At 39.6% G+C, this 27,028-nt stretch overlaps 1 protein-coding gene across 4 annotated transcripts; it reads left to right on the forward strand.

Annotated features, from left to right (window-relative positions):
- On the forward strand, window positions 1-26,805 carry LOC105534468 (myosin-binding protein C, slow-type). 4 transcript variants are annotated; one of them, XM_011973195.1, is made up of 15 exons: window positions 1-158; window positions 1,482-1,586; window positions 3,026-3,214; window positions 4,097-4,231; window positions 5,728-5,736; window positions 7,417-7,470; window positions 8,400-8,567; window positions 11,018-11,106; window positions 14,062-14,257; window positions 15,887-16,026; window positions 17,867-18,026; window positions 18,717-18,853; window positions 20,956-21,142; window positions 23,532-23,590; window positions 26,517-26,795. In XM_011973195.1, the coding sequence occupies exons 1-15, from the start codon at window positions 5-7 to the stop codon at window positions 26,565-26,567; spliced, it is 1,833 nt and encodes a 610-aa protein (XP_011828585.1). In that variant the 5' UTR covers window positions 1-4; the 3' UTR covers window positions 26,568-26,795. The 4 variants fall into 4 exon arrangements, with proteins under 4 accessions (XP_011828585.1, XP_011828586.1, XP_011828587.1 ...); XM_011973196.1 differs by lacking the exon at window positions 5,728-5,736 and having other exon boundaries at window positions 26,517-26,805; XM_011973197.1 differs by lacking the exons at window positions 5,728-5,736; window positions 23,532-23,590 and adding an exon at window positions 25,318-25,360 and having other exon boundaries at window positions 26,517-26,805.
- Window positions 26,806-27,028: the final 223 nt, after the last annotated feature.

Genomic DNA, 27,028 nt, shown 5'->3' on the forward strand with positions numbered 1-27,028 from the left:
TATTATGGAAGGCAGTGGCCGGATAAGGGCAGAATCTTACCCTGATAGCAGCACTCTGGTCATTGATGTAGCTGAAAGAGACGACTCTGGTGTTTACCACATCAATCTGAAAAACGAAGCTGGAGAGGCACATGCAAGCATCAAGATTAAAGTTGTGGGTAAGTCCTCCAGGTAAACACACTTCTAGAATCAAGTTGACATGTCAAGATTCAGAGTAGACTTTCCTTCTTTGTCCTTCCCTTCCATTTCCTTCCTTTGTCTTTCCTTTGTCTTCTTTTTTTTCTTGCCTAGAGGACTTATCATTGGAGGAAGAATAGCTAAAGTCAGCCATTTGGGGTTGCTGGTCATTAGCTCTCCAAAGTCATATTCCCTTTTGGTGCCCTTTAAACATCACTGAAACACAATTGCTAAATAACTTCCCACATCACAATCATTACAGAGGGATAAGCTCTGCCTTGGTCCTTAGACAACTATCTGAGTGCATTTTTCCTAAGTCCCAAAACTGAGTAAAATGAGTCTAGCAGATTACTACTGTTCCAAGGTCTGATGCTCTTCTCTTCTCACTTTAGTTTCTCCTTAAATGACATATTTCAAATTGACCAAAAACTAAGGTCATTTTTATCAGACACCAAACTATACTTACAAGATACTGTGACTTGCCATTTCTGACTTGGATTTCTACCAGCCAACATCTGGAGTCTTGTAAAACTCCTTGATTCAGTTCTGCTGGAAGTTCACTTTGTAGTTAAAAACAACTACAACTACCACAACAACCATATTCAACATTTAGACAATAGTTTCTTGGTTAACATTTTTCAAGGCAAGGAATGAGAGTTTTGGGTTTCACATGGGGCTTATTCTGTAATGCTGGGACACTGGTTTGAGATATCATTATTCTTATTTGGGGTGAGGGGTGGACTTATCTTCCCTTATCCCATATTGAGCACAAAGTTTTGCCCAAATTAGTTACTAACTTGTATTAGTCTGTTTTCACGTTGCTGATAAAGGCCTACTAGAGACTGGGTAATTTATAAAGAAAAAGAGGTCTAATGGACTCACAGTTCCTTGTAGTAGGGGAAGCCTCACAATCATGGTGGAAGGTGAAAGCCATGTCTTACATGGCAGCAGGCAAGAGAGAGAGAATGAGAACCAAGCCAAAGAGGTTTCCCCTTATAAAACCATCAGATCCCTTGAGACTTACTCACTACCATGAGAACAGTATGTGGGAAACTGCCCCGATGATTCAATTCTCTCCCTCCAGGTCCCTCCCACAACATGTGGGAATTATGGGAGCTACAATTCAAGATGAGATTTGGATGGGGACATGGCCAAACCATATCATAAGCATAATTCAATAAACATGGAAAAGTCTCGGAAATAACAGTTTCTATGATTATCACCAAGAAACGTATTTTCCTATTAACTTTTTTTTCTACTCCCTCTTCCTTATTTTACTTTATCCTATTTTTTGTCTGCCACAGACCTCCCTGATCCTCCAGTGGCACCGACTGTGACAGAGGTGGGAGATGACTGGTGTATCATGAAGTGGGAGCCTCCTGCCTACGATGGAGGGTCTCCAATCCTAGGTAACTGCTTGTTGGTTAGTCTGTGTAACTGCCAGTACAGTTGTGTCCTCTTTACGCATCTTAGTACACAGCACATTTTAAAATATTGCTCTTAGAAGAAAACCTATTTTACTGTGACTTTATGCATTCAAAAGGAAATACATATGTTGAGATGCTCTGTAATTACTCGAGATTTAAATAACTCTGATGAATATCATCTGATTGCCGGTTTTCTTTTTTGTTTGACATTTATACACACTAATTTTGAGGCAACCATAAGGCTAACTTCCACTATCCTAGCCAGTGAATGTCTGATTCTACATGATTTTGTCTATGAAGAAATGTCTTTTAGAATTAAATAATTACGCTGAGCGTGGTGGCTCATACCTGTAATCCCAGCACTTTGGGAGGCCTAGGCGGGTGGATCACTTGAAGCCAGGAATTCAAGACCAGTCTGGCCAACATGGTAAAACCCCACCTCTATTAAAAATACAAAAATTAGCTGGGCATGGTGGTGCACGCCTGTGGTCCCAGCTACTCGCTACTCCGGAGGCTGAGGTGGGAGGATCACTTGAGCTCGGGGGCGTGAAGGTTGCAGTGAGCGAAGATCACACCACTGCACTCCAGCCTGGGCAACAGAGTGACACTCTGTCAGAAAGAAAGAAAGAAAGAAAGAAAGAAAGGAAGAAAGGAAGAAAGGAAGAAAGGAAGAAAGGAAGAAAGGAAGAAAGGAAGGAAGGAAGGAAGGAAGGAAGGAAGAAAGAAAGGGACAGAGAGAGAGAGAGAGAGAGAGAGAGAGGGAGGGAGGGAGGAAGGAAGGAAGGAAGGAAGGAAGGAAGGAGAGAAGGAGAGAAAGAGAGAGAGAGAGAAAGAAAGGAAGGAAGAAAGAAAGGAAGGAAGGAAGGAAGGAAGGAAAGAAGGGAGGGAGGGAGGGAAAGAAAGGAAAGAAAGAAAGAAAGAGAGAAAGAAAGAAAGAGAAAAGAAAGAAAGAAAAAAAAAAGAAAGAAAAAGAAAAGAAAGAAAGAAAAAAGATGTAAATGCTTAGAAGCATTTGCTTCCCCTATGCCATGAGAAGGTTTTCTCTTTGCTAACAATGAGACTCACGAAACTGGTCATTTCCCCCTTCTTATCTTCCTTGCTGGGACTCAGAGTCAACTACATTGGCTCTGATTATATTGTTCACCTACAGTGACTGAGTTGCTATGGTTGACTTATGTGTGATCCATTTTTCTTTTCTTTATAGTACAATTTTAATTTCTTAGTCCCATTATTTTCATCTATATTTTATATTAATATTTATATTCTCTTGGAATAAGGTAGGTTAAAATATTTACATACACGTATGACTATTTCACATAGATTGATGACAAAATGCAAAATTTTAAGGACTTCTAATATCTGACAAAGTTTATTTTCAGAGACCAAGGAAAAACCTGAGTTTTCATTTTGCATACCTGCAGGATATTTTATTGAGAGGAAGAAGAAACAAAGCTCCAGGTGGATGAGGCTGAATTTTGATCTCTGCAAAGAAACAACTTTTGAGCCCAAGAAGATGATTGAAGGTGTGGCCTATGAGGTCCGCATCTTTGCAGTCAATGCCATCGGCATCTCCAAGCCCAGTATGCCCTCCAGGCCTTTTGTTCCTTTGGGTAAGTCAAGAGAGATGAGTCTTTGTCATGAGCATCATTGCCCCAGAGTATGACTGCTTTCTCTCTGATGCCTAGCTGGAACACGCCTGGACGCTTCTTAGAGTGGTAGGTGGCAGGAGCTTGAAACAGTTAGGGACAATTTTATGTGTCTAAGAAATTAAAAAGTAGGTTAGGTTAAGTTGAATAGCTTCATAACATAGGCCCTGAAATTCATTACCATAATTCCATTGCCAACTGTGGGTGACTCTGGTTGCCATTCCCCACTGAAAGCATGTTGCTGAGTCCATGGACATATGACTACTCTCCATTTGCCCTTCTGAAGGTATTAGCCTATTAATATAACCCAGCTTATTGCAAACAACTATCACTGAAACAAATTGAGGTCAGTTCAACAGGCTACACTTGGAAACTGGTCTCTTTGCTTTACGGTCACACCTTAAATGTTATCTATTAAATCAAAAAAGTTAGTTCAGTGAAGGCAAAAAAAAAAGACATCTCCATTATTTTATGGCAATGAGGTATTTTTTTCAATGGAAAGAAAATGTAATACAAGAGTTTGCACTTAGAAATTAGACAGCAATGGGAAAATTACTCTAGATCATTAGATCCCAAACCTTGCCTTCTTCAACTTCCTTGGGCCTCCCAGCTTCCCACACCAACTTCTCAATTTGGAAAAAACACATGACAGCATTTCCAAAATTCTCACATTGATTAGATCTTTGCCTTGCACACAACCATGCTCAAAGTGTCTTAATTGAATTTCATTAAGATGTAGGGCTTTTGTGTCTATTTTTATTTGTGTCCCCATTGATTTTATCACAGTTCCTGCACTATAGCTGTGTAGTAAATACTTTATTCTTTTCTGTCTCTTTTATCTTTAAGCTGTAACAAGCCCTCCTACTCTTCTGGCTGTGGACTCTGTCACTGACACGACTGTCACGATGAAGTGGCGTCCCCCAGACCAGATTGGTGCAGCAGGTTTAGATGGCTATGTGCTAGAGTATTGCTTTGAAGGATGTAAGTACAACCAGTAGATAAAACAAATACTGTCGTCAATAGGTGAGATATGTCCCTTCCCTTTCTTTTGTCTCTCTTTGTTGAGAATGCATCACCTTCCTATGAAAATAAGATCAAACCAAATATCATCCTTCTGAGATGTATACAAACTAAACCCTTTTTTAGTACTTGGTGCTTATAAATTGATATCTCAAAAATACCTTGTCTAGGCTGCCAGATTGGACACCATAATTGAACTAAGACATGGGAGGAAGAGATTGTAACAAAACTTTGGGGACTTCCTCTTCTTAAACTGGCGGAATTGAATTGCACCACAGCAATATAAAAGTCTAGTTATGATGAAGCCAGTTGGAAATTCTAAAACCTATACTGAGCCGAAGTTAACTATCAAAAGAGTGGCCTATTTTGGGTAATAAAGGAAGACTACGTATTTGTCTAGTGATCATCACCTGCCTTCATCTAAAAATAAGATGAATTAAGAACCACTCTTAGTTTTAAAGGAAGCAGCGTTAAATCCTCGAGCACATAAGAAATAAGTTCAATATGTAGCAGTAACTTATCTCAGGAGTTGGGGATATAAAAATGTAATCAGTTTAATTTAGGAGGGGAAGAGAAACAAGGCCATAAATTTTTAAAATCACTGATAGAAATAATAGCAAAAGAAAAAATGACAGAAGAAAGTATGGGCCAGAATTACCTGAAAACCAAAAGAATGTGAAACTTACCAAAATCCCGTTGTGTTTCTTGGTTTCTTATTTGCCATAACTAGAAAGGGATGACATTTGAAAATGGCTCTGGACTTGGTCTCCATTCTAGATGATGGTAGGTAAAGAATCACCCAGGAAACTTATTCAAATTCCACAAACAATAGCCCAAGACTTCACCTCCAAGAAAACTCTTTGGACACCAAACTTTAACATAGATCCTCCAAATGAAGGAAGGAGGTTACGAAGCACATTCAGGAAATCAGGAATGTGAACGCAAGTGCACCTCCCCTGGAGGAAACTCACTATGGAGAAGAAACTTCCTATGAAGAGAAAACTACTGAAAAAGAAATCCCAGGTGCCTGGATTGGGACACCTGTGGAAATGCTCACCTCTGTTCTGGAGGGAAGAAGAGGAGAGGGACAATGAAGTACCCTGATACCCCTCAATCCCTCTTGCGCCTGCTCCACACACAGAGTCCTATGATTCGTTTCTCCAGGATTTAAAAAGCCACTAACCAAAAGCAGTGGAAACGTGGTCAGAAACTTCCCAGGGTTAACCCAGCAAGGGAAGGGGTAGTGTCACTAATGCAACAAGTAAATTCTTGAGCACTTCAGTTTATTCCTCTTCCATCCCCCCGCCCCATTTAAAAAAGTCATGAGTACTCCATTCTGCTTTTTATATTGTCCAGCCAGCAGAATATCCCAATCTTATGTGAGATGTGGCCTTTGAGCATAAACCTTTTGTGTATGTATGAATCGAGCAAATTCTTTACTCTTTTCTTTCTGATAGGTTTAAAAAGTAAGAAGATACAGCAAAATGATAGATGGCTGTCATTTTGATGTTACCCACCTTAGATAAAATACAATGAAGTGTATTTTACATAATTTTGCGTGTGGTCTGTGTAGATACATATGTATACCCGTGAATACATATGTATATGTACACAGTCATTCTGTATATATTTTGCTGAGTAATGTTTTGGAATTAGCTTTCTATGGGAGTTCTCTCACAATGTGTATCTCTTTCTCTTTGCAGTCTTTTCTTATTTTCTTTATGTGGCTGCCGACTCTTCATTCTCTTTTAATGGCTATTGTCCTCCAGACTAATTTTCTATAGTGTTTAATGCTTTTAGAGACGTCAGGTTCTATTCTGTAAGAGAATTCTTCGTTTTATAAGATCGTGTGTTGTTTTGGACTCTGCCTTTCTCTCGTTTTTGTTTTGTTATTATTTTTTTAATGCCTGCAATATTTTACTCTTCTTTGTTTTCTTTCTGCACTCAAGTTTGTTCTTTCCTTTCTTAAAAATTCTCCTCACGTGTTAAATAACTTACAAATTCCTTGCCCATCCCCTGGGATGCCATCTTCTTTGTCTGTGTTTCCCCAATTAAAGTGGTTCCAATGTGAAGAGATGGACTACTTTTGTTCCCCCTCTGGTCTTGTTTTGTCCTGTTTTCTCTTGAAAGTGTCTCTTTTACTAGTTCTTCACTCTTCTGTGCATGTTTTCTGAGTCTCTTATTTTCACTTTCTCATCCACTGTCTCTTGACTCTGAAAATACCAACCCAGAAGCTCCCAAGCAGACCATTTGTTTAAAGATGGTCTCTTTTTCAAAGACATGAGGAATTTTTATTCTCCACATGCCTTCCTAGCTGCCAGGATATTCTAGCTGCCTGCCCTTCTCCTTGATAATCCTGGTAGGGTTAGAACAAGAGAGAGGCAAAGTTTCCAATGGACAGCCAGTCCAGCCCCCGATGCCCCCACTCCTCTCCTGATACCGAGAAAGTCATCATCTCAAACCAGTGGGGTAGGCCCAAGACCACCCTGTGAGTCACCCATGTGGGATGCAGGGACCCGGGCAGGCTCAATTTGTTTTCTTGACAGAGTTCATTGTCATGGGAACATGACAATGTTCCCTCTTTAGCTGCTGGGGCAGCCTCCAATTCTATTCAGAACTTGGGCCCTGGTAAAACAGGGCTGGCCTTATCCCAAGGGCCTGCACTCCCAGTCTTGAATGAGGGAGCCCCACTGTGGGAGCACTGTGTTTCCTGGGGACCCAAGAGAATCCTCCCCTGCTGGGGTGGCAGAGACAGGAACAAGGATAGACTGTCTCACTGTGCGCTGCTCCTCTGCAGATTCCAGGACCTGCTCCTCTGTTTTCTTCAGGGTCTTGCTTTGTTCTTCTCTATCTCTTCTTCTCACTGCTGGAGGTATCCCAGCCTCCTTTCTCCTCTACTCTTTTCTTTTCTCTCCTCTTCTCTGTGGCAGGTGCCTCAGGACAGAAGCCACAGTCTGCACAGAGCAGGCTGTGCTCTCCTGAGGAACCCCCCTAACACCGTTTGGTCTCTTCCGTCACTGCTCTGAGGACAAATCTCTTTGCACACTTTGCATACTTTACTAACAGAGAATGCTGACTGCTGATACGATATTCTTCTGGTGTGAAAGTGGGTGTCTTTAATTAATTTTAATGACGGATTCTCAAAGGTACGTCAGCAAAACAGTCTGATGAAAATGGGGAGGCTGCGTATGATCTGCCAGGTAAAGTATTCCGTGAAGCTCTCAAATTTTCTTACTATATTATAATGTTTCTGGGACTATTGAATGACCAAGCATGAAGTATACTCACCACACACACACACACACACACACACACACACACACAGAGAGAGACACACAGATCCTTAGAGTTGGGGGAGAGGGAGCAGTGAGTTAATAATGTGGGGTCAAAGTCTTCTTTCTTCCTGTGGGCAAAATGCATACTAACTTTTAGATGCTGAAACATTTGTAAGGCCTGAATGCAGGGTTAAAATTCTCTTGTACACAAGCTGCCAAAAACTTTTTAAAATTCGATTTTGGTTGCAAGGTTAGAATTTTACCAACTCCTTATGAGGTATCAGCCCATGAACTGCGTTTTGTCTTTGTGATATAAGCTTTTTCTCTTCATCAATGTGAGTAAATATGATCAGGTTCTCTATACCCATGTTAGTGTCTTACAACAGTAAATCAACCAAGATAAAAATGTATGATATGACTATAAAGGTCAGTGTCTCTCATTCATAAAGAGAGCCTTTTCCTGTTTTTCTGAACTTTAATGTGTATAGATGGCTAGCAATCATGATTGCATGAATCATTATAAAACTAAATTGGAATAAAACTGTTACAGACTTCTTATGGACAGTTACTATTATTCAGGATGCCTTCGTGCTGAATAAGAGGTTTTTCAGAAACAGCAGAAGCTTATAGTTTATTTTTCCTATTATTTATGTTAGCTATTTTAGGCTGTTTTTTATTTAATATATGAAAAATGTCCACCCCTGTAGTCGGAGTCCAGACCAAAGTCATAATCTCTCTAAATGATGTATTATTATGAGTAAAATACGAATTTGGAGTTGACTGTAATGGTTAAGATGATTTTTTTTCACTAAACAGCATTCCTCCTTCTTTTCCTCTTCTTTTATGGACTTCAGCTGACAACTGGTTACCTGCAAACAAAGATCTGATCGACAAGACGAAGTTCACCATCACAGATCTGCCGACAGATTCAAAGATCTTTGTGCGTGTGAAGGCTATTAATGCAGCTGGTGCCAGTGAGCCCAAGTACTATTCTCAGCCCATTCTCGTGAAGGAAATCATAGGTAGGTGACAAGGCTTTCAAAATTTAGATTCCATTTTACATTGTTCACTTTTTTTTTTCTTCAAACTGACTTTCTTTCTCGAAACCTCCTATTTTGTTGTTACTCCTTTGATATTTTGTTAATGCTTCCTAGTAGTTAGAACTTAACAAAACAACTCTCTTCAGGCAATATGGGAGATCACCTACAGGTTTATCTTGGTACTCTGAGGACCAGTTAGTTAACCTCTACTGGTTCCAGGAGCCAACTCTGGCTGGGCTGCCTATTCACAGTGGAGAGAGAGTATGTTAATGCAACCATGCAAACAATCCCTGCAACAACCGTGTGCCTCTAATGAATCTGCAGGGTCAGAACCGTTTTCATAATATTATGAATATATTATTTGTACCTTTCAGTGTTTTGACATCTGCACTGATAGTATAAAAATGAAGATGAGTAAAACTATTGATACCTTGGCATGAAATCAAGTCACTGCCATGGAGTAATACTAGCCAACCTTGCCTTCCTCACCACCATGCATTCAACAGTTGAAACAAAAGGGCCAGTTTTGCCTTAGAGTCTTTCTTTCTTTTTTTTTTTTATTGAGATGGAGTTTTGCTCTTGTTGCCCAGGCTGGAGTGCAATGGCACAATCTTGGCCACTGCAACCTCTGCCTCCTGGGTTCAAGCAATTCTTCTCCCTCAGCCTCCCAAGTAACTGGGATTATAGGCATGCACCACCATGCCTGGCTAATTTTTTTGGTGTTTTTTAGGAGAGACAGGGTTTCCCTATGTTGGTCAGGCTGGTCTCGAACTCCTGACCTCAAGTGATCCACCTGCCTCAGCCTCCCAAAGTGCTGGGATTACAGGCGTGAGCCACCATGCCTGGCCCTTAGAGTGTTCTTAATGAAGCATAAAAATAATTAATTTTGGCTGAGCACGATGGCTCATGCCTGTAATTTCAGTATTTTGGGAGGCTGAGGCAGGGGTATCACTTAAGCCCAAGAGTTTGAGACCAGGCTGGGGAATATGGCAAAACCACATCTCTACTAAAAATACAAAAATTAGCCGGGTGTGGTGGCACACGCCTGTGGTCCCAGCTAGTCAGGACGCTGAGGTGGGAGAATCGCTTGAAATCAGGAGGCGGAGGCCGCAGTGAGCCAAGATCATGCCACTGTACTTCAGCCTGGGTGACAAAGCAAGGCCTTGTCTTGAACAAAACAAAACAAAACAAGAATAAGAATAATAGCTTTCATCAAATCTTGGCTCTTGAGTATGTTTTTTTTCTAGACTTGTGTGACAATGAAATGCAAAGTATGTCTGAACACTTAGGCTGCACACTGCAGTACAATGGTTTACCCCAGGAAAAGCACCGTACAACTGAGTTGGAGGATGAATAGGTGACTTTTTTGCATAGAAACTCCACTTTTACTTGAGGAAATAAGTAAGAAGAACCGCTTCTTCCCTGTGAGCCTATGAGCCTTCGACTCCCTGCTCCTGATGGATTTGCAGCGACATGCTCTAGTATCTTCATGATGTTTAATTAATGAATATTAATACACAGTGGGCCAGGGTTGCCTATTATGTACTTCACCATAGTCACACAAGGAGAAAGTTACTGTTAAACTCCAACAGAGTCACCTAAATAGCAAGTGCTGGGTGCTGACATTTTGTTTGTTTTTTTTTTTTTTTCTGGTAAGGAAGAATGGACAGTCTTCCCAGCTAATGTGGTGCCTATAGATGTTTTGTGGAATGTTCCCTGGCAAATATACTCACTGTTAGAAACTATGAATAACTAGCTAGATGCGGTGGCTCATGCCTGTAATCCCAGCACTTTGGGAGACTAAGGAGGGTAGATCACCAGAGGTCACAAGTTTGAGACCAGCCTGGCCAACATGGCAAAATCCCATCTCTACTAAAAATACAAAAATTAGCCAGGCATGGTGGCATGTGCCTGTAGTCTCAGCTACGCGGGAGACTGAGACATGAGAATCGCTTGAACCCGGGAGGCGGAGGTTGCGGTGAGCAATGCCACTGCACTCCAGCCTGGGTGACAGAGACTCTGTCTGAAAAAAAAAAAAAAAAAGAGAGAAAGAAACTATGAAAAGTATGCATAGAATGTATAAGGCCCTAAGAGAGAATGTATTTTTCTATAAAGTTGCTTTAGGCTTATTACAACAATGAAAATACAAAGTTGCAATAAAGCCAAGGATATCAGGGATAAATTTTGCTGAGTCAAACTGTTAAAACATCTCTGCTTGAAGAGAAAACAAGACAAAACAAAACAAACAAACAAAAACCACACACACATTTTGAACCAGTTACCATACATTGTCTGTTAGTGGCACATCTCAGATTTTATTGCAGAGATATGACCACAAGGGTACTCTGGTGAGTATCATGCCATTTTGCTTTTGTAAGGCTATTTTCAGACACCAGACTGATGCAAAATTGTGCTATTTTACCCTCACTCAGAACCTCCAAAGATTCGCATCCCAAGACACCTGAAGCAAACCTATATCCGCAGAGTTGGAGAAGCTGTCAATCTGGTTATACCTTTCCAGGTAAGCGTTCAAAGGTCGCTCTTTTTCTCTTTCCACGGTTGGGTTAGTTTAGGAAGTAGGAAGACGTGCTCTAGCATTTAAGTTCATCGTAATTCAGGATTTCCTCAGAGGGAGAGGAGGTAAATAAAGAAAGAAAGAGTGTTAGAGAATGATTAAGCAATCTCCTGCTATCAAAATAGAGAAATCTACAGAAACCATCATAGATTTTCTTTCTACATGAGACAAATGAGGTATAGTCTTGCCTGAAACTCAGGGACTATGGTGGGCAGGGAGGAAACATCAAGGAGATACCAAATGAAGAAATGCTTGAAGATTCTTTTGGTCATATATATTTGTAAAAACCCATGATTTTAAGTGAAGCTCTCAGTGTCACATTCAGGAAAACAGTGTGTGCTTAGTTCCCACGATGACCCCAAACCAAAATAATTTCAATAAGGAGGACAACTGAAATTTGAAATCACGATGACACTAACTGAAATATATGAACAATATTAAATCATTATTTCAGCAAAAGAATCTGTTCTTCACAAAATTCACTAGTCTTCACTTACAATAGTCAATTTTGGTCTTACACAAATACACACACACACCCTGTACCTCCCAACCCTTACTCTCCAGCTCCCTATTCATATGGCACCTCCAGACAGTGCTGTTCAATAGAATTTTCTTCAATGATACCAATGTTCTATATCAGCGCTGTCCAGTATGGTAGCCACTAGCCACATGTGGCTATCGAGCACTTGAAATGTGTAACTAGGAACTAGTGTGACTGGAGAAATAAATTTTAAATTTTCTTTAATTTTAATTAATTTTAATTTAAATAGCCACTTGTACCTTGTGGCTATTGTATCAGCCAGGCTGGCCTTAGAATGTAGGTCTCTACACACATTTGACACTCATACACACACACATACACGCACACACACACACACATGCACACACACACAGAGAGAAGTCTGTTCAAACCCAGGCTCCCATGAAACCAAACTAAAGGGATGGCCAATTCAGGCCATCCTCATTGCACTCTGGGCACAAACCTAAGGAGAGGCATTGTGTACTACATACCCCCCGCATGAAATCAGAATGAAAGCCAAGGAGGAAGTGAAGCGGAACACAGCCGAGGAGCAAGCGGGTGACTTGGCAAGGTTCTTCCCACTTTCCTTCTCCTGCAGCATCAAATAAAACCAGAAGTGGCAACAAGGCAGGCACTGGGGACCTAGCCCCAACCCTGCAGTGGGGCTGCTGAATCAGCCCTCAAGTCTCCACACCGTTCCTGCCACCACAGCTAATCCCAGTTCCCAGATCTGGGGGTCTGTGTGTTCAACTTCTGTCCCTGAGTCTGAGAGAGAAAAAAAATCATGAGAACAAGTTCCCCATAGATCTGGCATCCCAGAGACTGTTCAGCCCCCAGGAAGGGAGATGAGACCAAAATGTGATGTTAGTATATTTGTGTAATCTCTAGAGTTCCCAAACATTTTCTCATTTGATCCTCAGAAACACCCTGTGAGGCGGAAAGACCAGATTTCCTTACCTTGCTTGAGAAGGGAAGAAACTGACAGGGAAGTTAAGTGACTTGCCCAACGTCACGCAGAAAGTCAATGGTAGGGCCAAGAACAGAGTCCGTGGCCCCGTGACTTAATTCAGTGGTTTTTTTCACTTTGTGTATTATTAGAGAACCCACATTTTCCCCTAGTGGCTAAGAGCAAGTTGTACATTTAAGGAAATATAAGCTTCAACTGTCTTTCCCTTTCTTCAACAATGTTGTTTTCTGCTTCCCATGTGTGAGTCTGAGCACCCCCAACCACTCTTCAGGCTCTGAGAGCAGGAGTTTGGTGTGTAGCTCTACATCTCTTATTATAACCTAGCCATGTTCAGAGCCCACAGGAAAGCTGTGCCTTACCTGACAGAATTCATGCTTGGTTCCTGTCTGCCAGGGTGAGCCTGGATGCTCAGATCTTCTAGAAAATTCCTTTGTAATAGAAATGGAAACTCAGGTTCATGAATAGGATTATGATTTCTTATATTCTGCTCTTAAAGAATAGTTTCAACAGCTAGAGGGAACAGAGAGAGAATTCAGATGATAGTGGCTGGGCACGGTGGCTCACGCCTGTAATCCCAGCACTTTGGGAGGCGGAGGTGGGTGAATCACATGAGGTCAGGAGTTCGAGACCAGCCTGGTCAACTTGGTGAAACCCTGTTTCTACTAACAACTACAAAAATTAGACAAGCACGGTGGTGTGCACCTGTAAACCCAGGTACTCGGGAGGCTGAGGCAGGAGAATCCCTTGAACCCAGGAGGTGGAGGTTGCAGTGAGCCAAGATTGTGCCACTGCTCTCCAACTTGGGAAACAAGAGCCAAACTCCGTCAAAAAAAAAAAAAAATTAGGTGATATTAATTACAAAAACTTATGTATTGGACAGAAACTTTCTCAGGAATTCAATCTTTATAACCACTCTTTGAGATAGGTACTACCAATATTCCCGTTGAGGCACAGAAAGCTTAGTAAGTAACTTGCCCAAGGTCACGCAGACATTAAGTGGTCAGGAGCCAGATATAGATTCCAGGGCCCCAGAGCCCATGCTCTTAACCATTATCCTGTGTTGTGTAGGCTTTCGGAGCCAACAGACCCAGCTGGGAGACCTGGTTCCAGTGCTTATTAAATGCAAGACCTTGGGCAAATTATTTAACTTATCTATCCAAAAAATGAGGATAATGATACTAAGCTTGATGTGAAGATTAAGGGAAATAATCAATGTGATGTACCTAAGGTAGTGCCTTGCACATAAAATGCAGATGACAGCTTTGCTGCTGTAATTGCTCACCACCAGACTAGAAGGGTGGTGTTTTCCAGCCCTGCCTAGAATGGGTTAAGCCATTGTCCTTCTCATAATGCTGAAGAAACATCTTGAGACAATGTGATTTACCCCCTCTACTTTTGCTGTCTTTCTTTTTAGGGAAAACCAAGACCAGAATTAACTTGGAAGAAGGATGGTGTAGAAATTGATAAGAATCAAATAAACATTCGCAACTCTGAGACTGATACAATCATATTTATTAGAAAAGCAGAGAGGAGCCACTCTGGGAAATATGATCTGCAAGTCAAAGTGGACAAATTTGTGGAGACCGCATCAATTGACATCCAGATTGTTGGTAGGTTTAGACGAAGGAGCCAGAACGTTCTGTCAAAGCAGTACAGGGATGAATTGTTCTTGTCCCTAAGGCAAGAGCAGGAGTTTTGTTAGGCTGGCTCTACATAAAACTCTTTTTTTAGATTTGTTTTTAAAAAATAGATAAATTAGGCTGGGCGTGGTAGCTCACACCTGTAATCCCAGCACTTTGGGAGGCCGACGTAGGTGGATCACTTGGGGTCGGGAGTTCAAGACCAGCCTGGCCAACATTGTGAAGCCCTGTCTCTACTAAAAATACGAAAATTAGCTGGGTGTGGTGGCGTGCACCTGTAATCCCAGCTACTCCGGAAACTGAGGCAGGAGAATCACTTGAACCCAGGAGGTGGAAGTTGCGTGAGTTGAGATCAAGCCACTGCACTCTATCTAGCCTGGGTGACAGAGCAAGACTCTGTCTCAAAAAAAAAAAAAAACAAGGCAGTAAGATTTGTTACCATTTCAAAATGAATTCTCACCAACTCAAAGGACTAATCATGAGAGATTTAAGGCATATATGTTCAAGAAAATTAATGAATGTACTTTTTAGTGAAATCCTTCTGCACTATTGTACAACCCGGCTCTCTCTTACTCTTAGTTTCTCATCTCCCTGATGGTAAAGTTATTTCTTATGTTGAATTCTTACATTCTAGACATTATAGATTCTAGCTATAGTTTAACATGTTTCTTACTACACCTAAAATTTACTGGTAAAAGTTTTCATGGAGAATGAAGAATTTTTTTTAAATATTAATATAAGGAAGATGTACCTAAGCAAAACTGAACAGTTAAGCACTGAATTCTTTGATCCTGCCAGAGTAGTTAGATACTTACCTGCCCAAAGAATAAATAATGTTAGTTCTTAATTACTTAAATTATTCTGTAATTTTTGCAACTTCAAGAAATAAATTTAAGGCCGGGCATGGTGGCTCACACCTGTAATACCAGCACTTTGGAAGGCGGGCAGATCACTTGAGGCCAGGAGTTTGAAACAAGCCTGGACAACATGGTAAAAACTTGTCTGTACTAAAAATGCAAAAATTAGCCAGACATTGTGGCACACGCTTGTCCTAGCTACTTGGGAGGCTGAGGCATGAAAATCACTTGAACCTGGGAGGAGGAGGTTGTTGTGAGCCAAGATTGCACCACTGCAACTCAGCCTGGGTTACAGACCAAGACTCTGTCTCCAAAAAAACAAAAAGAAGGAAATTTAAGAGCAGAGCTAGAAAAAAGCCTTGTTTCCAATCATTGTTATCATTGTATTTCAGTAAATTTGCTGAAAGTTGAGGTTCTCTAACCAACGGGGCAACTTCCTGTAACAGCCTCCTATCTTGGTTTAAAGGGTCATTCCCTTTAAACTAAGCACTCTTTTCCCACTGGCTAATCCTTTTTGAGTTTTGTGAAGTTGAAGGGAGTGTTGAGGCTGCTCTGTGCCCTTTGATCTGGCCTGGCTCCATTCTACTGGAAGGCAAAGGGTCTCAGAAGCCCCCATGGTAGGGTCTAGAAGAGTGATGCCTCCTAAAACAGAGGAAAAGGTCATTTAAAATATCCTCCTGAAATGAAATGTAGACTGGGAAAGAAAGTGACCTTGCAGTGACACCATGAATTCATCCTGTAGACCGTCCAGGTCCACCCCAATCTGTGAAGATTGAGGATGTCTGGGGAGAAAATGTCGCTCTCACGTGGACTCCACCGAAGGATGATGGAAATGCTGCTATCACAGGGTATACCATCCAGAAGGCTGACAAAAAGAGCATGGTAAGGTCTGGCTTTCTCTGGTTAGCAGCAGCAAAAGCCCATTTCATCGGAGGTAAAGGAGGTGGCACAAGGGCCTCACTGGTGAGGAGCCAGCTGGGGCCGTGGAGAAGTGATGTGGCAGAGCAGAAAGCAAAGGACCTGTGGAGCCACAGAGCTGGAATTAAACCCCAGCATTGCTACTTAAGACCATGTGTATAAGGACCACACGTGACCACAATCACTTGACCTCTTTCATCTCTATTTTCCTCGTCTATATAATGGGGGCACAAATATCCCTTGCTTGATTATTACAAAGCTTAAATGATATAAAGCAACTGGTTCAATGCTCCATAGAATTCAATAAACTCATTCCTTCCACAAATATTTGCTCGAGACTTTGACTCAGATTCACACCCATGCAACTGTTTCTCCTTGTGAAATAAGTTGGATACTGTGCACTTATACCTACAAAAAAAGAAAAAAGACAGACACTAGTTAGAAAAGAAAGATTCTCCAAGGTTACAGCATGTGCAAATGCGGAAGGGTCTGGAGGAGGACAAGAGCCTAATACAAGCTTGTCCAACTTGTGGCCCCCGGGCCACATGCAGCCCGGGACGGCTTTGAATGCAGCCCAACACGTGTTTGTAAACTTTCTCAAAACATTATGAGATTTTTTTAATGAGTATTTTTTTCAGCTCATCAGCTATCATTAGTGTTAGTGTATTTTATGTGTGGCCCAAGACAATTCTTTTTCCAGGGAAGCCAAAAGATTGAAAACCCCTGGCTTAATGTGTTTAAAAAGCAACCTAGTTGGAGTAAGACTTATTATAAACTTATTTTATAGATGAGGAAACTGAGGCTCACAGAGGATAAATGACTTGCTAAAGATCACCAGATTTTCTCATGCCTGAATTCCCAGCTACTTGGGAGGCTCAGGCAGGAGAATTGCTTGAACCTGGAAGGCGGAGGTTGTAGTGAGCCAAGATTGTGCCACTGCACTCTAGCCAGGATGGCAGAGCAAGACTCCATCTCAAAAAGAAAAAACAGAACCAAAGTTAATAATACAAACGGGGAGCAGTGGCTCATACCTGTAATCCCAGCACTTTCGAAGGCTGAGGTGGGAGGATTGCTTGAGCCCAGGAGTTTGAGACCAGCCTGGACAACATAGGGAGACCCCCTCTCTATAAAAAATAAATTAGCTGGGTGTGGTAGCACGTGCCTGTAGTCCCAGTTACTCAGGAGGCTGAGGTGAAAGGGTCTCTTGAGCCCGGGAGGTCAAGACTGCAGTAAGCCAAGATCGCATCACTGCACTCCAGCCCGGGTGATAGAGTGAGACTGTGTCTCAAAAAGAAAAAAATATATAATAATAATGTTAAGTAAATGTACTGGATATTACTAATGTTTCTCTAGTGATTTAGCTTCAGGTCTTTCTGATAAGAAGTTGGCACTAAAATTCTGTAATTATACTTTATTCTACAAAAGATAGCTAGGAAGACAAATAGGTAAGTAGACAGGTAGATAAATAGACGACAGACACCTAAAGGTTATGAAAAAACATAAAGATAGTAGATGACATCTAGGGTATATGAGTCTAATGTGTAAATGAAGATTAAATTACATAGTCAATTGCAAATAAGTTGTAAATTATTAAACAAAATATACTTTGTTTCAACATATTTTAATAACGTGTATTACTCTCCATATAAACATATTTTAACAACATATTATTACTCTCCATACAAAAATGAATAGTCTTTTCTTCTTTTTGTTAATAAAGCACTTATTTATCCCAATCTACAGTTAGAAAAATTGTATACTTTTAGGTGATTTTCCTCCAGTTACTATTTTTTTTTTCTTTTAGGAGTGGTTCACTGTCATCGAGCATTATCACCGAACCAATGCCACCATTACTGAACTGGTCATAGGGAATGAATATTACTTCCGGGTCTTTTCTGAAAACATGTGCGGCCTCAGTGAGGATGCCACCATGACTAAAGAGAGTGCTGTGATCGCTAAGGATGGTGAGTTGGGAATGGACTGACATTTGAAAACCTTGGTTGACAGTGACTACACAGAGAAGACTGGAAAAAGAGATGTGGTGAAAGGGAATTTAAAAAATGGTAAATGTACATTGTAAAATTATGATAATGGTGTTCAAGTAAAATTTAAGTGGAATTATATTATTATTGAATTTTTTTTACAAATATAGGCTTTAATTCATTCCAGCTTCTAGGCAGTGGATCTACAAATGGCTAATACCCCAGAGACAGGAAAAAGTAGACATTTTCTTCTAGAGTTTCTACTTTTATTCTTGGACACCTTCAATGTAGCTACACATGGGACCCACTCGATTATAAAAGGAGAAACTAAATTCTATCCTTATCTTTCCATTTCATCATAAACCCCTCTTCTTAAAACCTTCCTTGTGAATTTTCACATTAGAACAAATTTCTGTTCAAAATACTCAGAAAGACACCAAAGTCTTCTCAATATCTGGTTCCGTTTCAGATGACCCCTCTGGCTTTCTATCTCATGTATGATTGGCTATGCATTTGTACCCCTCAGAATGTTTGCCACATGGCATTTGCTCATCTTTTTCCATGTGTTTCTAAGTTCAGGAAAGTTTTAATCGTGAGTAAAGGATGCCACCAATAATATAGTCTCAGGCCAATTTACATAATTTTAACATATTTGTAATGCTTGTTTTTAAGGTAAAATCTACAAAAATCCAGTGTATGAAGACTTTGATTTCTCAGAGGCACCCATGTTTACTCAGCCTTTGGTTAACACCTATGCCATCGCTGGTTACAATGCCACCCTAAACTGCAGTGTGAGAGGAAATCCTAAGGTACTATGTTCTTCTATCACACCAGTTAAAGTCCCTCGCTTGTATTTATTGTGTTATAATGTAAGTAACAATAAAAACAAATCCAGCTGCTCCTTGTGTTTTCCCAGGATGAGGGATTAGAGGGTGTTAGTGGTGGTAGATAATTAGGCACACTATTCAGATGCAGTAGTAAAAAATGCTTACGTTTCTTTACTAAGGGATTCCTCTGAAGAAAAAGCAAACCACCTATTTAAAAAAGAACATCTCCTGTATAAGGATATGGAAGTGTAATAACATTGTTTCACTTGGAAAATTAGGTGGTAATATCAAGAATTCTGTGATAGATTAAACAACAATTACACTATACTGTAAGACAGAATATAAATGTGCTTTGATAAGGGTACAGTGTGCTAAGAAGGGAGATATCATATCCGGTTGAAGAGATGAGAAAGGTTTCAAGGCTTCATGTTGGCATTTGAAAAGAACAACGATTTAATGAATATCACCCATAGAGATGTACATATCCCTGGGTGCACTGAGAAAAAGTACCCTAGAATTGGGAAAATTTATGAACTTTTTTTTTTTCCTGTATATACCTTGATCGTAAATAGGGAAGTTGTCCGGGTGCAGTGGCTCACGCCTGTAATCCCAACACTTTGGAGGCTGAGGCAGACAGATCACTTGATCAGCATTTCAAGACCAGCCTGGGCAACATGGTCTCTACTAAAAATACAAAAATTAGCTGGGCATGGTGGCATACAACTGTGATCCCAGCTACTTGGGAGGCTGAGGCAGGAGAATTGCATGAACCTGGGAGGTGGAGGTTGCAGTGAGCCGAGATAGCACCACTGCACTCTAGCCTGGGTGACAGAAGACTCCGAAAAAAAAAGAAAAAAAAAGGAAAGTCAAAGGAAAAAGCCAGACTGAGGATGAGCAAAAGGTGCTAAATTAATGTGTACTTGTAAATGATGTTGGTACATCCAAATGGGGATGATGAGGAAGCAGATGGAGAGGTTCACCCGGAGCCTAGGAGAAAGGCCAGGGCTCTTGCTCTCGGTTTGGGAGTCCCAGACATAAAGATGCTACATTCTACCCCTTGCCAAAGCTTTAGAAAGGAATATCATTGAGGAAAGAGGATAGCGAGTAAAAAGCCAAGGACCAAGGTGTGAGGCTCAGTGATCGCTCCCATTTGAAGGGCGGAAGGAAGAAGAAGACTGTGTGAAGGAGACAGAAAAGGTGCCATCTGTAGGTTCTGAGCAAGACAAAATAATAGAAGAGGTGGAAGAGAGAATGCGGAGGGTGCATATTTACAAAAGAAAGGAGAAGACACTATGAGAGTGAGGAGTCACTGATATCAAATGCGGTTTAGAGGTCAAGGAGAATGAAGTCATCTTCCTGGGTGATTGGGTCGTTACTGATCTTGCAGTATCTGATTGGAGTAGATCCATTGCCATGGGATGATAAATATAGACGTCAGAGGACAGGTTAAGTAATGAGGCAGATGCAGTTCATAAAGAATTAAAAAAGAGTATCAGGAAAAGGAAAGGAGGAAAATCAAATGGTCATGACACCTTAAGGGGATTCTCTGAAAAAAAATGCCCAGCAAATATGCACTCTCTACAATGAGTTAATATCATGGACCTATGGACGAAATTGTTTTTAATTTGAAAATATTTAATTGACAAATAAAGGTCATATACATTCAAGCTGAACAATATGATGATTTGATATGTGTACACATTGTGTAATGATTATCACAATCAAATTAATACATTCGTCATCACCGATGCTGTACATTCAATGCCCCAAACTTGTTCATCCTATAACTGAAAGTTTGTACCCGTGTAGATCAAATTGAAATGCAACTGAATCCATTTGAGAAGATTGCCCTAGAGTTGCCTCTGAACAAATCTGGCTTTCTTTGTCAGAACTGTTCGTTTGCTTCTTTGCCAAGCACTAAGTAGAGTTTAATGTGAGAAATAGTGCCCGAGTAGAAATCTATCATTCTCAGATGCACTTTCTTTTTAAGCCATGCTTTAAAATCCTGTCACTGGCTTTGATGGTCTATTAATATGCCAAGTACAGATATGTTTTGACCTAAGTTTCTTCAATTTGAACTTCAGCCTAAAATAACCTGGATGAAAAACAAAGTTGCTATTGTGGATGACCCAAGATACAGGATGTTCAGCAACCAGGGAGTCTGTACCCTGGAAATTCGCAAGCCCAGCCCCTATGATGGAGGCACTTACTGCTGCAAAGCAGTCAATGACCTTGGGACAGTGGAGATTGAATGCAAACTGGAGGTGAAAGGTATGACATCCAATATCTCATGTATAGACTAAAGTTAAAGAAAATCATTGAATTATTGTTCTTAATGCTTATTGTTCTTAATCCAAATTGTTTGCCAAAACGCTGCAGCGAGGGTGGGAGAGGGTGGTGAGGGCGAGGGAAGCAGGGAGGGAATTCAGGGAGAGAAGGCAGTTTTACATCCTACATTCACTTCACTTTATTTGTGGAAGGTTATTTGATTATTTAAGTCAACTTATTTTTGTCTTATGTGGTTTGCGCTAAGGGACTGTTAATTTCAGTGGAATGTTAGTATGTGTACACCATGGTAAGAATGAAAGGGGCTATCACTTTGGTGACATCATTCATCTATAAATAGAAGCCTAGTGTGAAAATCCATCTATTGAAATGGCAATTGAGGAATCTGCACTATTTTTAATTAGTTTACTATTTTGTTAAGTTTATTATTTTCTGATATTTATAGAAATAGTTTTGCTAATTAAGTGTTTGATATTATACATATAGAATATAGTATATACATATTATAACAGGTTGCTTTTCAAATCTCTAACTAGAGAACTTCCATTTATAGGTATACATTTCATTTATACTAGTTTTCAAAGTGTGGCAACTAATGTAAACCAAGAAAACACATAAGGATTTATGTGGTTGAAAAGCATAACCTGCCATCTTAATCAATTTTCATATTAATCAACTACCATTTTTATACTGACATTTTTCTTTATGAGCAGAACCTACTTTGGGACACCATGAAAAACCCTTCAAAGAGTCACCGTTATGAGATAATAGGTGACATGATCCTAGTGTGTTTTCTCTCATTCTTAAGTGTATTATATTGCCATTCTGTAATAACTAAAATCTTTCTTTTTCCAATCTCTCTATAATGAAGAAATTATGACCTAAAACTCAGAAAGTAAATATCTATTTTAGAAAATCATAGTAAATGCTTGGGTATTTATGTTTTTTAAAAAAGAGTCTTTTAGCCAGGCGTGGTGGCTCATACCTGTAATCCCAGCACTTTGGGAGGCTGAGGCGGGCGGATCACGAGGTCAGGAGTTCGAGACCAGCCTGACCAACATGGTGAAACCCCGTCTCTACTGAAAATACAAAAATTAGCCAGGCGTGGTGGCACACGCCTGTAATCCCAACTACTCGGGAGGCTGAGGCAGGAGAATGGCTTGAACCCAGGAGGTGGAGGTTGCAGCAAGCCAAGATCACGCCAGTGCACTCCAACCTGAGTGACAGAGCGAGACTTCGTCTCAAAAAAAAAAAAAAGAGTCTTTTAGTGCTAAATCTAATATAAATGTGATAGAGAAACTTCTTGAACAAAATAACTTTTCATATATATATGTATACACACACATATAAATACACACACACACACACACACACACATATATATATATATATATTTTGAGACAAGGTCTCACTCTGTCACCCAGGCTGAAGTGCAAGGGTGCAATCTCAGCTCACTGCAACCTCTGCCTCCTGGGTTCAAGCAATTCTCGTGCCTCAGCCTCTTGAGTAGCCGGGATTACAGGCATGCACCACCACACCTGGCTAATTTTTATATCTTCAGTAAAGACGGGATTTCGCCATGTTGGCCAGGCTGGTCTCAAACTCCTGACCTCAAGCAGTCCATCCGCCTTGGCCTCCCGAAGTTCTGGGATTATAGACGTGAGCCACTGCACCCAGCCGCTTTCCTCTTATAACTTTTTAAAGCTGTATTTTTTCTTTTATGATTCATAATTGAGTGAAAGGAAAAAGATTTGATTTTTTTCTCACAAATATAAGGCATGTAATATTCTTAGAAAATTTCAAGCCTTACTATTGAGATAATCCTTACGAATTTAAACATTTTTAGCTCCTTTATTGGCTTTAAATGATTATTAAGGTCATAATTGCAAATCATCTGGTTTCTTAACTGCTAGCCTTATTAGTTCCAAAGTATTGTTGATGCTTTTGTTTCAATATCCCCCCAAAAAACAAAAACTAAAAAAAAAAACAGTACCACTTATTTATGCTCTGAAACTAGCTGAATGTTGTTAATGATATAAAATGATGCTTTAACAAATGGAACAATATTTGAGGCCCTCCTTAAAAGTGAATAGTATTATACATATACATGATATAGTCTTTTTAGTGAAAATATAGTAAATGGTACGGTAATTAAATTTGATAAAAAGAATAATGTATTCTAGTACATAAGTTCATAATAAAGTATCAACTGTGATATATTGGTAAAAGTTTTTGGTCCTAAAAGTAACTGAAATTGTTTATCATCAGATTGTTATCTGATAATAGGTAACTTGAATCAAGTTAAGTTGTGAAAAAAGGTAAGAATGTCAACTGAGAATAAATAAATACTGGTACAAATATTCTGATTCTGCAGTGATATATCAAGGAGTAGATACCCCTGGACAACCAGTCTTCCTGGAGGGGCAGCAACAGGTTTAAAAAGTTTATATCCCACTGGATATTCTACTTTCCGTTCCATTCCTCTTACATGAAAATGCACCTTGCATGTAAAGCTTGACTTTCTCATTTGCTTTTAATTGTACCTCTTAGCAGCTCATGGCATACAGTGTTTATGCCATGAACAAGGAAGGCCAAATTATTCAAGGATATTAAGTAATGTAGAAACTAAGTTTTGTCAGAAAACTACGTACCTTACCACATGTCTCCATGAATAAAGCCAGAAAGCTACGTTTGAAGATGATCTCGTTTTATATAACAAGACTATCAAAACTTAGGAATCAATATTTCTTTATTATTTTCATTTTTTAACTGTAGAAGTACTTTTTAAAAGATAGTTTACAGCATAGTTTCCTTACATTCATGATGCAATTCAGAGAACTGAACATTTTAAACATTTTTTTTTAATGTTCCGAGCATTTTTTATGGAAAGAGGATAAAAAAATATTTCCAATATTTAAAGGCCGGGCGTGATGGCTCTCGCCTATAATCCCAGCACTTTGGGAGGCCGAGGTAGGTGGATCGCTTGATCCCAGGAGTCCAAGATCAGATTGGGCAACATGGCAAACTCCCATCTCTACAAAAAGTACAAAACTTAGCCAGGTGTGGTGGCGCAAGCCTGTAGTCCTAGCTACTTGGAGAGCTGAGGCAGGAGGATTGCTTGAATGTGGGAGGTCGAGGAGGCTTCAGTGAGCCGAGATCTCCAGCTTAGGTGACAAAGTGAGAATTTGTCTCAAAAAAATAACAAATAAAAAAAATAAATTGGGAAACTTACATATTTAAAATATTCCCATTACAAATTCGCCAGTAGAATATCTGTAACCCATCTATCTGTTGAAGATTCTGGACATTTTCATGGGGACTCAAATTATTTCACATGTTTATGAACTTAAAAGGAAAGAAAATTCTAGGCTCTATTATAAAATGTATCAAGCAATAAATGAGTACTATCATATACATGTGATTTGCCCCCATTTGGAATTGCAAATTAAGAGTTATTTGCAGCTGGGTATGCAACTTGATTAAAACCCTGATGATGTAGATCTATGCCTGAGTTTACAATATTTGTTTTGTGAATTTCCAAAGATAATATCAGCTTTCAAAAGAGAAAAAAAGTAAGGTTCTTTCTTGAAAGCTTTGTAGATTGTATACAGAAGAGCTTTGTAACATAAGATTAAGTTTTGTGTCTATTTAGATCAGTCATATATATTCCATTCAGAGTACAATATTATAGAATACACTAGTCTAATATTTGTACTTGATAATTTTGCCTTTTAGAATTTCAACATATATATATGTACACTAACACTTTGTCCATTGTCTATGTTTTTCTTTTGTTGAAAAACACGATATATATATGTTGTAGGGTTTTGGTTTTTGTATTTGTTTTAAGCTAATGGTTTGGAAGCTCTTACCATAGATATTCACTATACAATCGGATTGGCTTTGCCACCTATTCAGGCAAAGTAGTTGTGCATATTAATAAATGTTTTACATATTAATGATCCTTTTGACGTGACTGGATCCCCACCCTTCATTTCATGTGCTTCTATTTTCCTACATCTTTTACATGACTAAGGATTAATGAAATCACCTCATCATAATCATGACCATAATTTCATCCAACAAGTACTCAACTTTGGTGTTAGCACTTTATTAATGCTTACGACTTCTCTCTCTCTCCCTCTTTCTCTTTTCCTTAGTCGTTGCACAATAAGGATTTTTGAATGTATAATATCATCTAAGGTAAGCTTTCATATGGTTTTGGCATATGAAGCTTATGACTGTCATAAGCCATACCAAGCCTGTGGAGTATGGCATGATTTTCATTATGTAATCCAATGAAAATAGACTTATTTTAAATCGCTAACTTAGTAGTTTTAATTTGTAGTTCACTATCTTGAAATTAACAGCTAGTACTTATCCATCACAGCAGTCTCCTGTTGACATGAAGCAAGTTGTTGAATGCAGTAGAGCATGAATCAAAGCATTTAATGTAGACAAAAACGGGTGATACCCAAGCATTCTGAATTATTTGCATCAAGGAATGGACATGTACATAAGTGGCATCATTTCTACCAATATGTGACTTGAGTTGTTTTTTTAAAAAAAGGAGAATGACTTTCTCAAATTTGCATTAAAGAAGTTTTTAAGAATGTTCAAATGGCATGCTGCTTTGTCTGGACGTGAATTTATTAGCAAGTAGTGAAGCACTTCACTAAAGGACCATGAATTTTTGTGGTTTCATGGATTCTCTCTTGAAGGGTACTTTTATTTTTTTGATAGAAATCAGAAACTCAGAAGGTAGGTATGAAATATTGGTTGGTGTTTCTCACACCTTCAGAAAGTATTGGACCGGTCTTATCATTATAACTTTAACAAAATATTTCCAATTTTTGTGCTTTTGAAGTGCATAAATGACCAAAGTTAAAGGGGGTAGTTGATATATTTTCCAATGTGTTCGAATTGAAACTCTCTGTGCCTAATTACAAACAACATTAACAAACTGGAAGCAGATCTTCCCGCTGATCCATAAGATGGTGTGCATGTATTCTGCTGTTCAGTCGGAACATTTAAATCATCTATGAGGAATCACAAAACTTCTCAAAGAGCAATAAATACTTTCCAACCACTTGGGAATTTAAATGAAGATTGAACAATAGTAGGGGAAAAACGGCTATGGTTCTGCTGGGAACTTGCTTTTCCTTCTAGATGCCAAGTGCTTTAAATTCTAAATGTACTAAAACTAGGAGAAGATTTCCAAGTAGAGACTGAATGAATCTTTGTAACTAATGGGAACATAATTAGTCACATTTCCAGGCAGCTAGTCAAGAAGTATTGTTTCAGCGATTTTTCACGTAGATGGTTTTGATTTATCTCTTTTCCTTTTGGTCCTCCCTAGGTGGACTCTCCTTCTGCAGGCTCCTCTTGCAAGGCGTACCTCCAAACATAATTGATTCATATCTGCGAGACGTACACTCAAGCAATCCTGAGGAATACTGAGGGCCTGGCCACTGCCTCTCTGCACTCTGCTGCTTTGAAATCTGGTTGAAATGAGAAAAAGCATTTTCTGTTTTTCCACCAGGCCCCCAAGTGTGGTCTTTTTCTTTCCTCCTAATGTTGAAGAGAAAAAAAAAAAATTGCCCAGATTGCTTAATTAAAAATTGCAAACAAAATCTCATTTGAAGTCAGCACTTTGGTCATTATTATCTCTGCTCACTGTATTATACTTTACAAAAATGCAAGCCATAGAATCAGCAAAAGCAGTTATTTTAAATAGTGGGCTATAAATGCTTTTTTTTCCTCTCAGAGTAAAGAACATGACACAATACACCACGATTGGACCTTGAAAACCCATCTTTCTCTTGATCTAATAGATTTTTCTAACTAAAGCAGAGTTGTTTATTTCATACA

The sequence above is a fragment of the Mandrillus leucophaeus genome, unplaced genomic scaffold, assembly GCF_000951045.1.
Source record: "Mandrillus leucophaeus isolate KB7577 unplaced genomic scaffold, Mleu.le_1.0 Scaffold1353, whole genome shotgun sequence".
Lineage (NCBI taxonomy): Eukaryota > Metazoa > Chordata > Mammalia > Primates > Cercopithecidae > Mandrillus > Mandrillus leucophaeus.

Coding starts and splice junctions, on each gene's coding strand:
- LOC105534468 (XM_011973195.1), top strand. CDS start 5: ATGGAAGGCAGTGGCCGGATAAGGGCAGAATCTTACCCTGATAGCAGC. Junction 8,568..11,017: donor TCTCGTGAAGGAAATCATAG/GTAGGTGACAAG, acceptor ACCCTCACTCAG/AACCTCCAAAGATTCGCATC. Junction 11,107..14,061: donor ATCTGGTTATACCTTTCCAG/GTAAGCGTTCAA, acceptor CTTTCTTTTTAG/GGAAAACCAAGACCAGAATT.